The following is a 13,869-nucleotide window of genomic DNA, read 5'->3' as shown; positions in this document are numbered from 1 at the left end:
CTACTAAATGTAACATTTTCAAGTAGCTGTAAAAATCTGCCAAGCTTTGTCATATCAGTAACACAAATGAAATCCCAGCAACCTACATCAGCTGCCAATGTTGAATAGCATTGTTCATGATCCCTACTCATCACCCTTACAAACTTAAGGTCAGGAGCTTTATCAGGCTAATGGGAAAAAGATGAAGGGCTGTTTAAGGCTCCTTCATTCTCTTGAGCAAGAAGAGAAGGAACATCAGAAGCAGATGATTCAGTTCAGACACCCAGCTCTGCAGACTGCAGTAGGATTACATGAATCACACCTACCGAGCCTGAGCTTTCCGTTCGAGCTCGGATTACTCACACCGCCAACCCCAGGATTAACACAGGGCTAATTCCTTATGCATCACACTTTGTGCTAATGACCTTTCTTGCAGGGAAGAAGCCTTTGCAACTTCTCAATGTCAGACTAAGCTGCAGCAGAATTTCCCTGAAGTGCACCTCAGTAAACCAATGACCCAGTTAGATAAATTAGGAAGTTTGGCAGGAGCAAAACAACCAATGTTGTTTATATCACAGTAGCCATCTAATTTCTTAATAATTCAGTAATCAGAATGAATTACTAGAAAACATCCCTTAAGAAAAATTGGAAATCCTGGAGTTGACTGCAACATTCCACTTGCCTCTAAAGAAAGGTTGATGAAAGCCCAGTGATGGGTTGGACACTGCAATTGCAAAATTATAGTAGTCATCTACAATACAAAAAGGGTGAAACCTTGGAACCATGATGTGCCTTACTGTATGCAGATATTTGGCCAAGCTAAGCAGTATTGCTTTGTACAAAGAAAGAAGCAGAGCCAATTTTTTCACAGGAAACTAAGTCTGGCTTTATTTTGTACATCCCTAACTGCTCAGGTAGTTTTATGTCAAACTTCTAAATTACACAAACCTTTTGCCTATGGAGTTTAGCTATGTTATCTTCAGGTATTGGATATGGATCCACTATCAGGGCTGGGAGAAAGGTAGTGCTGGAGACCTAGCAGTTCTGAGCAGTCTTTGCACGATGAAATACCTGCTCATCCTACCTCAGCACTTCTGGGCACCTCCACCTGAGCTACCTTAGCTGCCCTGTTTACCAAGGAAGCTCTAGGATTCCTGTTTTATTGAGAAACACTTCTTTTGTACTCTAGGACCATGCTGTCTACATATGTGTGGCAAACCTGTTTGTACAAATACCTTCCACACGTTTTCCAGCATTTTGCAGAAGAAAGCCTGGAATCTTCAATATATCTCACATGAATAAGAAAAATTAAGAACCCAAACAATATTTTCCTGTCTTCCTTATATTTTGATTTTCTCATCTTCTGCCCTAAATTATTGTTCTAATGGGTGCCAAGCCAAATCAACCCCAAGGCAAATGGTCTTACGTGCTTTGACAGTGTGCTCTGCCCTCCATAAAGTGCCATCTGCCTGCTTATCTTTTGTCAGCTCAACTAATCCCATTTCTCTGAGAGACAAAAGAGGACAACTTTGCACATCACTGATTCTGCCTCTGCCTCCAGCCTGACCAACTTGTAGTTGATACTAAGAAATTTAACATATTCCATTTGTTAGTGACAGACGGACTCCTTAAAGCTAGTGACTATTTTACCCTTCATTTACATATAGATACAATTTACTAGTATAGACACAAGTATACAAGACACATTAATGCAGCTGTTTTCACAAATGGTCAAGCTAAATGAACGGTGTAACAGAACTTAATAAGCATTTTAACTGTTAGGTAACTAACGGTTTATTTAAGCAACTTGTTTGCAGGGGGTATCTACACAAGTGGTAGTCCTGCTTCCTCGGGTGTGGTCATGGCTTTGGGCAAACAGTCATTATAGGCTTGCTACTCACATTTGGAGGCCATCTCCCTTTCCTCTCAAGTCAGCTTTCTGTCTGGAGATAGGAACTGATTATCCTCTCCAAGTAACTTGTAGGTTGCAAATAAAGGGTTTATCAGATTAGCATTAGCATCGCTGACATTGTGACTTTAAGCCATCATGGCAATATAGAGTCATGGAAGCTGGAATTAGTTTCTGAAGGGGCAAAAGTACCAGTTCATACCAGTAGCAATGCCCATGTAGTTATATAGAATGGATGAAGTGCAGAGGAGGAGTTCTTGCCCTTGCCTCTGTCACCACCTATTTCGGAAGCAAAAGATCTTGAGCTTGCATTAACCCAGTCAGAAAGTATATCCAGGTGACAGCAAGGTAGAGCGTCCTGAATGTGAACTGCAGTGTTTTATTGCTGGAAAAATAGCTATTAATAACATATAAAATACAAATGAAGGCAGATCTTTTGACAGGCAGGTCACTTTTGATATGGATATGAAACAACACATCCTAAGAGCACCAATTTACATTACAAGACATCTTTCATCCCAAATCCTCGTCCTAGCCAAGTCCTCAAATCTCTCAAACAGCATATATTTGAGTGTGCCTCCAGGCCAGGCTCATGGAAGAGGACATCCCTAGACATTTCAGGGAGTGATGCCCCAATACACATATTTATAGTCATATACACTCTTTTTGCTGTTGAATGAAATAATACCCTTCCAGCAGTGGCAGAAGTTGAAGAGCCAGAACAGTACTTTATTGGAGGATAGATATATTGGAGCCAGCACTATCTCATCAACCTGCTACCTGAAAGACCAGGCTACCATTTTTAGTCATGTTTTAGATGGCGTCTATGAATTCAGAAGCAACTTATTGTCTTTCTCTGAAAATTCAGTTATGTGTAGAAAGTTTTTTTCACTTACTTTACTGAGTTGGGTGTCTGTGGCAGAATCTCACCACAACTGGTAGTGCTACTTTCGACTTTCATCCAGAAACTTGACAGATCAGAGTTCTCCAGAGGGACAGAGAGTTTTGAGGGGAGGTTCAGTGAGATCAGAAGTCTCAAAAGTGGAGTGTGGGAAGAAAATATGTAATACAATTTTTTGAAATAATAAAATTAAATAATAACTAAGCAAAAGTAAATAAACAGTATTAAAATAAAAAGGGAAATTAAAAAATTATAATGTAAAAAATATACTAGTACAGTAAAACAAGTATATAATTTATAAATTAATAAATTGAGGTCCATGCTTAAAATTTTTAAATGATGGGGTATGTGATGAAAAAGGTTTGGACAGTGAACTGGATTATCCCAAGGGGGCCCCTTCCACCCAACATTTCTATGTTACATTGTGTTTTCATATTAAGTCTATAAATCAATGTTTTATTAGTCCCATACTTGATTATATATAGCTATGTCAAATTAATAAGAATGTAGAGTTTTTACATTCTGGTTTCCACTTCAGACAAGTAGTCCCACATTAATAAAATCTTGCATTAATCAGAAAATCTTTCAAAACGGGAGCCAGTTGTTTTAGGTAATTTCTTCCTGTGAAGAACGAGAACTGTGCACCCTTAGCTGAACGTTAAGATAAAATACATTAAACACATCTGGGCCTTAAAAGAAATGCAAGGACACAGCATAGAAAACTGTAAACAAAAGAACAGCTGCATTCCAGTGTGTGTCAGACTCCATTCCACTGTGTGTCAGACTGCATTCCAGGGTGTAAACGAGCCGCCAGAAAAAAGCATTTCAAGGCTTCAGGTATTAAGGAACAAACTTTTAATACAAAGTATTTTAGAGAAGTTTACATGCTCTTTAAAGTGGTCTTAACTTATAAGATAGACATAACTAGTACAAAACTATGCTGTTTGTAGTAGGTTTGAAGTTAAGTTCTATATTAACTACAGCTTTCACTCAAGATATTCTTCGAAAGATGCCATAATATCTCTCTGCAGATTCACATCAATCAGCCAAGCCATCTGCAAGAAAGCAAATTAGTTTCTTTTCATAGCAATCAGACATTAATGAATATTACGGAGGTCAAATATTTAATAAGGATTTAAGAAAAAACTATAAGGCATTTTCTCAAAAAAGGTATGCCTTCTCTGTTATTACAAGTTTGAGTGTGCCTGCTGTTGAAGTCCTCTCATGACTTTTTAAGAAACATTTATTCTAAAAAAGGTAGCAATTAAAACCCATTCATTACCTACACCAATAGATAGAGTTAGTTTTAAAAAGGCTCAGGTTTGATATTTCAGACCAGAACAGTATGACTAGCACTTTTGTTGACATGGAGCATGTTAAAGAGGACAGACAGCTTGCAAGACTCAAGGTTTGAAACTATTTAGGAGGTATATATAATATTTTTATATTATATATTTATATAAAATATATAAATATTATATTAAAAGATCTATTTTAATATATTAATATAAAATATATATATTTAGATGGCATAAATAATATTTTATTATTTAAAGTTTTATTTTACCACACAATTATTCTAAGCTTATAGGAGTAATAGGACCAAGTGGATAGCTTTTCATAGTACATTGCTTGAACACATACTTTGAGTTTCCTATTCCATTTTCTGGACTAACTCTTCAGATAGTGTAGTTCTTTTGTTTTCAATTATTCAGGTCCTTTGAAATTAGGACCTGACCTAATAGTTGTTTATTCTCTCCTTGAGTTGAAAAAAAATCAGGTATCAGGAGTCAGCAACTTACTGCTTCTTTCCTCCTGCGTTCTTGTTCCATTTTTCTAGCCAAGTTCCGGTCTTGATCAAGAATATGTTGTTGAGCTTCGGGAAGTTCTTTGTCCTTATGCGTTTCTTCCTCAAGCTCACAGTCTGTCGCTGCCATGGCATTCAATCCTGTGCTTTCCTGGGCCCTTTAAAGACACGCAAAGAAATCAGTATAGGATAAAAATTATCCTTTTTCTTCATAACAACATTTTGCACCTGACAGAATTCTGCCAAATCTGTGCATAGCACTCAAGCTGTGGTTCTGTTCCATGTGTTGTTTCACAGTAATTTCCCTCCATAAGATGTATGTGCATGCAGTTTTTGGGCTGTAGTAGCTTCAGGTTTCCTGTGTCCCATTTCCAATCTCTACACATGTGGGATTTGAAGACACGCTACACAAAACTTACATAGACTGTCTTTGAAATTCTTAATTTTCTGTTACTTTCTTGGCCCCCAATGTTTTTCTTCTACCTTCTTCCTCCTCAAGTAGTTATTTGAGGTATATTTCACTAACTTCAGGCAAACACCTGTAAGGTCTTATTGCATAGAGCTACATGCCTGGGTTGCTCCTCATAGAAACCAGCTGAAGGTGCCTGGACTGCACAATATGTTGTAAACCAGGAGCATACTCTTAAGTCTCTCAAGTGCTCTGATTTGAGATATTTAGATATTAAATATTAAAATAATTAACTAAACAATTAACCTGTTCTAATACAGCCAGCAATGGGCAGGGGGCAGGAGAATTTAGGAACCAGTTCAAATTTATCTTTCACAGGGTCAAACAGACAAGAAAAAGAATCAATACTACTGAAGAGGGAAATATTAAAGAGTTTCCAAAAGGTGGCAAACAAAATTCAGGATATTATTGCAATGCAGTAATTAGTAGGCTGTCATTTATCCTGCTCAGCATAACCATAGACCTCAGACTGGGATACACAAATGGGCACTCCCTAAAAGAGGGGCTGCAAACCAACTAGGGAAGAAAGCTACAGCAGGGATTTATGTAATATGCTTCTCTACAGCAGTGCAAAGAACTCTGCTGCCCACAGTGGTGTGCACTGGAACCCCATGTTAATACCATGTTCTTGAAGACTAGATTATCCTCTATCCCATTAGGATAGCAGTAAGATGAGAATATTCCTGGCTACAGGTATAGGAGAAATAAAATATTGAGGACAAATGTGAATTCTGGTCATGACCAGAGGAAGTCAGTGTTCTAGGGGACAAAAAACTCCCACCCTAACACCCAAACAAAAAACAAATCCCTCCCCCCTTACCTCCCCCAAATCCAAACCAAAACAGAAAACAAACTAACAACAATAACAACAAAACAAATTCCCAAGAAGTTTCTTTGACTGCTGAAATAATACTCATTTGATGGGCCAAGCTGCTTTATGCATTTTGGATGTGCAGTTGTGCTCAGAGTGGTACAGCTCCCTGGCTTCATCTGATGTGTGGCCATTACCTAACCCAAAACACTTGTTCCTGAAGAACTAACCCACCCAGTACCATACAAGCAAAAACCAGAATAATATTTAAATACACGTTACAAACCTTTTTTTTCCCTGTGGAATGTTTTGCAGTTCCATCTCAGATTGCACCAGAGGCCTTTTTACCTCCGGCACTTGCCCACTCTTCTTTAACACTGCTTCCCTGAACTGTTTGAAGCTCTCAGCAGATGCTTTTATTGGAGCTGGAAGCTTCATTGCTTTACACAGGCTTATCCAGGAATCTATATTCTTAAATCCTGCATCCTGAAGTTATTAGAAAAAGGAAAACACAGCAGAGGCAAATATATGGTACAACTACTAACATCCATTACCTGCTTAGTTCTTACATTAGAACAACATATTTTAACTGGCTCTATTTGGAAATATCTACGACAAAATATCCATCCTTTGGTATGACAGGAGTGCAAATACAACAGTCTGAACAGACTCAGATATATTTTCTCATCCACTCTGAGATTCCTTAGCAATATGCTAAAAATTGTTAGCATTTGTATCTATTCTTATGCTTTAAATCTGCCTCTTTTTTTCGTTTCAGAAAACAGGAATTCACAAGGCTGAGTTTAAAACAAGGTCCATTGACAGTGTTTTAATACTGAAAACATCCACCTGATCTCTATATGTAATCCTCATGTAACAATAGTTTTGCATTAGGCTTGTGGGTTTTGTTTGTTTTAAATACCCATGTTACCCCCATTTCCCCTGTGGCATTTTCTTCACAGCAGAAAATAGCAGAAAGCCACTATTGTTAAGAAATCCTGCTTCTAGTAGAAGGTCATGTGTTTGCAAAAGAAAAACATATTTTTGGAATTGAATTCAGTATGTTAGTTAATAGCTTTCTGAGAGCTAAATGCCTAAAGAAAAAATATAGAAACCTTTTAGCTTAACAGATTATAGAGAAAACTTTTTAGGCCCATTAGCTAACATGACTGTTATTAGTAATTTTGATTTAATGTTTTCAAATAGCTGATTACCAGAGAAGAATTTAACAGATAAGAAAATTTCTGTCCCTCCACTTAAGATAACTTAAACGGTATGCTAAGAAATATTTTGTTTAACTTTCATAAATACCTTCAGTCAGTAAAAGTACTTCAGAACAGGTTTTCCAATAGTACCCAAGACTATATTCCACACTACTCTTATTAGTTACTGGATCAGCAAGGGAAAGCACACTAATAACTTAAATATGAGAACTAGATAATATTAAAACTAAATGAAACATGGCATAATTTTATATGACAATATGGATATATTATTTTTTATATATACGCATATATATATCATGTACCTTCTGGAATGACCAGAGTCTATAGATTTGTTTGGGTTTAGCACTAAAAATCAGATAAATCTGTACAGATTATAACGATGCCTGAGACCTATCATACACTAAATATTCTAATTGTAAAAGAACAGATTTTTAGAGAAGATCCCAAGTCAGGAAGTTACTCAGCCTAGTACATAAATACACCCACCTCTCAAACAGAACTTGATCAGCACACTTACCTTTTTTGGAAGAAGTTCAGATTTTGGCTCTAGTATGTTTTTATCGTTAGGTTTATCATCAGGTGTATAATGACCTGATGGAAGAAAAAAAAGGGTTTTCACTCATGTTGATTTTATGGATAAACTTCCCTCAAACTTAAATGATAAAACTTAAGTCATTCAAGGAACTGACTTACAAACTTACACTGCAGTTTACTATTACTAGATTCAGAATGACAGAAATTCTCCCAAACATTTCCTAAGCTTAAGGTGAACTGGACCACTTCTCTCCACTTTTGGGCAGGGAAAGGAATAGTTAGCTTAGCTGTAGATGAGAAATTAAATCCTGTTTGATTCTAGGAGAGATCCCAGTGGAATGCCCAAGAAGTTTGGTCAGAAAGTCTCAACGCAGCACTTTGCCACTTACTCACTTCGTCCCCTTTCCCTCCCAACCCTCTTTCCCTTTGATTCCAGCATTATTTAAGGGTACCTCATTCATTATGTAAACTCATTTTGCCTAAAGCTCTCAACCCTATTTACTTTTTCCAGGTTCTTTTAAATAAAGCAAATAGGTCAGGCAGCAAGGGCTAGTCATCACATTTGCAGTAGCCTAGAGGATGCATAAAGGCTCCATGCTGTTACCTCCTTATTATTTGAGGGGAAAAAACCCAAGCACTTTTTCAAACCAGATATAAACACCGCAGATATTTAATGTCATTCAGCAGTGATCCTCTACTGCAGTTTGAGATGTTTCAGTATTTAAGTAAATGCTTAATAAGAAACTTAAGGTAACACCTCGGCATATTTTTATTATGCAAAGGAGAAGTCTTTGGATGTTTAGATCCAGAATTCTGAAGGCAAAGCATCAAATCCTCACTCAGTTTGTCATAAATGGTATTTTCAGAAAGACCTCACAGCCTCAAAACTTCTTAATTGAAAATGATTAACTAAAGCCACAGATCCCGTGGAGCTGCTGCAAGTTTGAACAAAGTGGGGGGCAGTACATGCATGGCTTGGTGTGTTAAGATCAGGAAAATGCTGAAGAGAACACCATGGAAAATTAAGTCTCCAGTTTTAGAACTCTTTTAATACAATTCAAATAATTAGCATTATTCTTTGGCAAAAATTAAAGATTTCATCAGTGAGCAGGCTGTGCCTTTTAATTCATCATTTTCAGAAGCTTCTTGCCTCCCCTGTTTAAACCTATAGAGGTAGGCTAGAGGGCAAAGAGTAAAGGAGGAACCAAAACAATCACCTCTGGTAACATTGGACTCACAGCATGGATATTCAGTTCAATTCTTTAGTTCAAAAGATGTATGAAGTATAGAATGCAGCTTTGAGAGGGCCTGTGTTCTTGTAGTAATTGCAAGTTTGTTTCATGATGAAAGTCTCTTTGACATTAATTTACTGTCAGACCCTTGTCACCAAAAGCCAGAGAACTCAAAATACTCCACAAAGCTCCAGCAGAAGATATTTTAAAGGCCAGTGAAGTTCAACAGATTGGAGCAGCAGTTCTCAGACTTCCTTCCATTAGTACTATCCCTAGTACTAAATTTGTACATCAAAAAGGAATTTGCTTTATACATTTTAACAGAGAACAAAAACCAAACATCCATTTAACTTTTTTTTTTTTTAAAGCAGCAAATCAAAACAAAAGAGCAAGGGAAAACATCACACCCTCCATTATTCTGGATTATTACAGATTGTAATTTGTTTGTACAGATTGTACAAACTAATTAAGGTACAAGTTCTTGGCATTTTATTTCTTTAAACCAGGTTCATATACATTTGTAACTTTGTACCCCAGATTTCAATTACAGTTTTTATTATGACACTACATACTTTGTTTTTGACTTATGGATATTGAATCAGGAGTTCTCACACTGGCCTTGTTTTGAAGTTTATTTGATTTGTCTAGATGCCTTGTTTGCTCAGCTTGTTTACTCCAGTCAGCACTGTCAACCTGGGAAATTGTGTTGGATACCTAGAAGAGAAGCCAGACTTCAAAATATGTTCTTCAAAATGTGTGTTTAGCACATGTGGATTCTTATTACACAGCATCGGGATTAAATGTTTAGAAGTTTAGAGCAGTACATTGGTGCAGCTCCAGCTCCTGTAAACAGCAGGAAAGAATTAGATTTCGTTCACATTATGGTAACCAAAGTAAGTTCATATAGCAACTCTTTGGTTTTAGAATCTGTTCTACTCAGCCCTCCTGAGTGATGGAGCAGGTAGAGCATGAGAAACTGATACAAGCTCTTTAACCCCTAACACAGTACAACAGAATGAAGTTGTCACAAAGCCAGTGCTGCATTCTAGCTTGTGGGTCAGTTCAGGGTATTTCTGCCTCTGTGGGGTAATCCCTTGAACTGAGGTGTTGCAGAAACCTGAGTCCTGGTATACACCACTTCTACCTTGGACAGTGGACACCAATGGAAAAGAGTGAGCTGCTTTTCTTCCTTACTTACAGGCACATTCTTGTGCTCATAAATTCAAGAGGTGGTTTTTATTAATTTCTGAAAACAAAAGCTACTACAGCCTGGATAAAGCAGCTAAATTTTCAACCATGTTGAGAAAGACCATTAAACACCTTAAGATGGAAGAGATCATGCTGCAGTAACATCAGGAACTCCCTTTGTTACACGGAGGCCCTTCTAACCAGGATACTCTCCAAGAATGTATTGAGATAGATGTTAACAGTAAGTAAATATTTCACACCTCATCTAGACCCTGAAAGCCCCAGTTTCCATAGCTTTAAGAGAAGGAATAAAAACCAACACCCTTTTACAGTATAACCTCTAGAACCTTCATAGTATTACTGAGTTTGTAAAATTGGTATTTCCGGAAAACTAAAACATGTATTATAAGCTGCCTATCTGTTTTGTGAAGCTGTAGGTTTGCAGGGTGGACTTTTAGCCTGTAAGCGTGCAAGGGTTACTTAAGTCCAAGCTATAGCCTTGAAAGGAAATAAAGTAAGCTTTATAGTACATCATAAACTTGATTGGCCAAACTTTCCTTATGTGTTGCAGCCAACAGGCAATGAAATAATGCCTGTTAAATGATAAGAATCACTTCATTGGTAGGGTTTTAGAAAACTTTCATTCCAAACTTAAAATGGCCTTCATCACATCACACTCAAGCCTGAAGTACTATATTATATCTTATTTAAAGAAGTAAGAACATGCTTTACAGACATTATTTAAAATGAATTCATTGGAGAGAAGCACATACTCACCTCTGGAAGAGCATGTCTGGACTGAGTGACAAAAGCCCGATTTGTCTTTGGAGTACTCTGAGGAGTTTGCTGGTCTGGAGCATCATACGGAGCACAAACAGCCGAGATTACACCTGAGAAAGAAGTAGGGTATGATTTTTCCCTATCATGCAAAGTGCAGTCCTACCTCTCAAAATTAGGTCACTGTTTAGATCTGTGGATTAACTTGGTACGAAGATATGTATCCTAGCTGCACAATTTAAGAGTTATTTTTAATCAGGTTTTAATTGACTTTTCAGTTAATCAGCTACCAGCTCAAGCTGTCTTTTACCAAAACCTCAGAAGTGTCTGATGTTATTAGAGCTTTTGAAATGAGGGAGGGAAAAGAAAAGCTCCTTGGATCAAGTTCCTAAGCAACTTCATGTATTTGATATGTCTAGACAACAGCAATCAATTCAGAGGACCTATGGCACCAAGTCTTAAATTCAGCTAATAGGCATTTCAGACATGAACTTGAGTAGTGGTGATGGGTTTAAGCATCTAATTCCTGCCTTAAGGTGTTCAGCATTTCCTGTAACTCTAGGTTCATTAAGGTATCCTTTTCCATCTGAACACCTCCTTCTGTTTGAATACTACTCTGTCCCACCTCAACTGCCTAGTAATCTGAAACTCTAGCCAGTTCTCAGTGCTACCATGCTTTAACAAATCATATCATGCTCTTTGTAATCTGTACCCTGCAAGAATTTTTTCTCATATCCACTTGATAGCCTCCAAAATTCCAAGACAAACTTGCTGGGCAATACAAGCATCCTGGCACCCATTCTCCCCTCAGGGGTCAAATAGAGCCATAAAGGTGTTACCTGAGGGAGAGAAGGCATTTTGTTCTGGTGGCTTAAGTGATCTGTTCTGTAAGGGCTGGAGCCTCTGCTGTACATTGGGAGGTGGCTGCTGCAGCTCAGATGATCCACGATTTTGCAAGCTACTTGTAACAGATGAGGGCTGTGCTTGCACAACAGCACTGCAGGATGTCCTCGGTGAACAAAGTGGTATTCTCTGTAAAGAGGTTATAGTAGTTAATACAGCCAAATCTTTTTTTTTTTTTTAATAGTGTTTTGATCCCCTTTCCCCACCACTGCTCCCATTTCCATTGTTTATCAGATTCAGTAGTCCTTGTATTGTAATAGTAATCCAACATTTTTTAAAGAGTTTAGATGACAAAGAGACATGAGGTAAAATGCACTTACTACCTGGGCTGACAGATACAGAAAACCCCAGAGAACAAAGTGTAATGTGAGGATTTGAAGTATGATTTTTGTTGTTACTCAAGTCAGTTAGGGGCTTTTACAACTGACCAAGCTGAAGCTTATTTCTTGGATCCTGTTTTCTCAAGTTTATTGCTGTCATTCTTTCACTGCAGAGGCTGCTCTTCTTAAGCAAAAAAAGTGTGTTGCATAATTTCTCTCCTCAGTCTTTGCTTATGAAGATGTAGAAGGAGCAGCTGAATAATAAATTTGCAGCCTAGTTTCCTGTACTTTAAGGGAAAGCAAACCTACTGCAAAAAGAATGAAGGCTTTGCTGTGATCTTGCTTTGAAATTCAAGGTCTGTCTCTGGCAGCTTGAAGAGAAATTGTAAAAGGCAGTTAACCCTGACAATAAATAACACCCACTGCGTATACAGGAATAGAGCAATTCAGTGTAAGAGGCATTAAAAATTATTTCTGGATAAAACTGCTGATAGTTATAATAATACCATAGTAATAAGCAATATTAAAGTATCCTGAAAATAAGTGATATATTGTAAAACTTATTTATTTTTGGATGTAGATGTGAGGGTGTTCATAGAGAAAGAAAAAACATTTGAGTAGGGCTTGCACTTTTTGTTGGCTCATGTATACTCAAAGATCAATTTGGAGAGGATTTGGCTTTTTTGGGGGTGTGTGGGGAGCATTCTCCCTCTCTCCTTCACCCAAGACATAATGACCACAATGATTATAAAAAAAAAGCCTCAGGAGTTCTCCCATGACATCAGTTTATACTCAGATGCATAAGCTACTTTAAAAAAACAGCAGATGCAACATCTTCATGTAACTCAGTCCTAACAGAACATGCAACATTCAAGTCATATTTGTTACTTCCTGATAAAGTTGTGTCGTTTCCAATACCACTGTATGTTAAATTTGTTTAGGGCAAAAATATTACATCCATTCCAGTCAGTTTACCTTAGGCTTTTCCATAGAAGCTGGACAATTCTGCCTGGCTCCAGTTTGTTTTGAACAGGTTTCTGTAGCTGTAAATACAGGGAGGTGGGCAGAAAGAAGAGGATGGAAAAAACCAAATCAGTCATTCACATATGTTTCGTTATTCACATAGACAAGGTGTGATTTGCAGTTGTACCCAGAGAGCCAAGCCTCACAGTGAAAGGAACATTCTTGAACATTTTGACTTTAGCTTCATGTGTTTAAAGAACTTCTCCCAGATATAAAAACACCACAAAGATTCCTGGGGGATCAAGGTCTTTGCTGCCATTGACTTCACTGTATTTGCCTCCCCACACTACAGAGGTTTGAGCATTCATCTCACCTTATTCCTCGCTCAGATATCTACATTGTAGACCTTCAGTTTGGCAGATCTGTTCTGTCCTAGAAAACTAAAGGGAGTTTTGTGTACAAGTTTGAGACAGCTTAAGCACCTGGGTGGACTTTGGCTCTACAGTCAATGCTGTTGGCATTTGTGTTTCTCAGCTTAGGGACTGTCTTACCCTAGGGTAAGGCATCCTGCAGACCAGAAGGTGAAAGTAAAGTGAATCACACTTTCAAAACCAAATCAAAACTATAAGAGTAAGCTATTGCCCAATAGTCACGTGTCCAGGTTAGATACGCAGACCTTTTGCTAGCTTATTTTGGTCTCTAAAGATTTTCACTGGTAAGTTGAATTGACATTGCAGTAAGTTTTGTTTGTTTTGTCATTTGTTTTTGTTTTGTTTTTACCTACAAACTCAGTATTAAGACATGGATTTAGCAGCACTGTAATTGAGCCTTCAAAGCAGAGCAAACCTAC

General features: G+C 37.6%; 1 protein-coding gene across 12 annotated transcripts in view; it reads right to left on the bottom strand.

Annotated features, from left to right (window-relative positions):
• Positions 1–3,629: 3,629 nt before the first annotated feature.
• The window catches only part of BRDT (bromodomain testis associated), a 50,852-nt gene continuing 40,612 nt past the window's right edge, over positions 3,630–13,869 (bottom strand). For 10 of the 12 annotated variants that reach the window (XM_027890709.1, XM_027890710.1, XM_027890705.1 and 7 more), the window contains 8 exons: positions 13,032–13,099; positions 11,673–11,865; positions 10,834–10,946; positions 9,441–9,582; positions 7,620–7,693; positions 6,163–6,362; positions 4,592–4,754; positions 3,630–3,844 (listed from right to left, as the gene is read on the bottom strand). In XM_027890709.1, coding sequence (XP_027746510.1) covers positions 3,776–3,844; positions 4,592–4,754; positions 6,163–6,362; positions 7,620–7,693; positions 9,441–9,582; positions 10,834–10,946; positions 11,673–11,865; positions 13,032–13,099 — 1,022 coding nt within the window. In that variant the 3' untranslated portion in view covers positions 3,630–3,775. Of the gene's footprint in view, positions 3,845–4,591; positions 4,759–6,162; positions 6,363–7,619; positions 7,694–9,440; positions 9,583–10,833; positions 10,947–11,672; positions 11,866–13,031; positions 13,100–13,869 lie in introns of those variants that run through there. The other 2 variants (XM_027890715.1, XM_027890717.1) reach the window with 2 other exon arrangements.

The sequence above is a fragment of the Empidonax traillii genome, unplaced genomic scaffold (genome assembly GCF_003031625.1).
Source record: "Empidonax traillii isolate 1590-97213 ecotype Southwest subspecies unplaced genomic scaffold, ASM303162v1 scaffold295:size639837, whole genome shotgun sequence".
Lineage (NCBI taxonomy): Eukaryota > Metazoa > Chordata > Aves > Passeriformes > Tyrannidae > Empidonax > Empidonax traillii.
The sequence above is the reverse complement of the archived record's forward strand: the minus strand, read 5'-3'. Positions and strand labels throughout refer to the sequence as shown.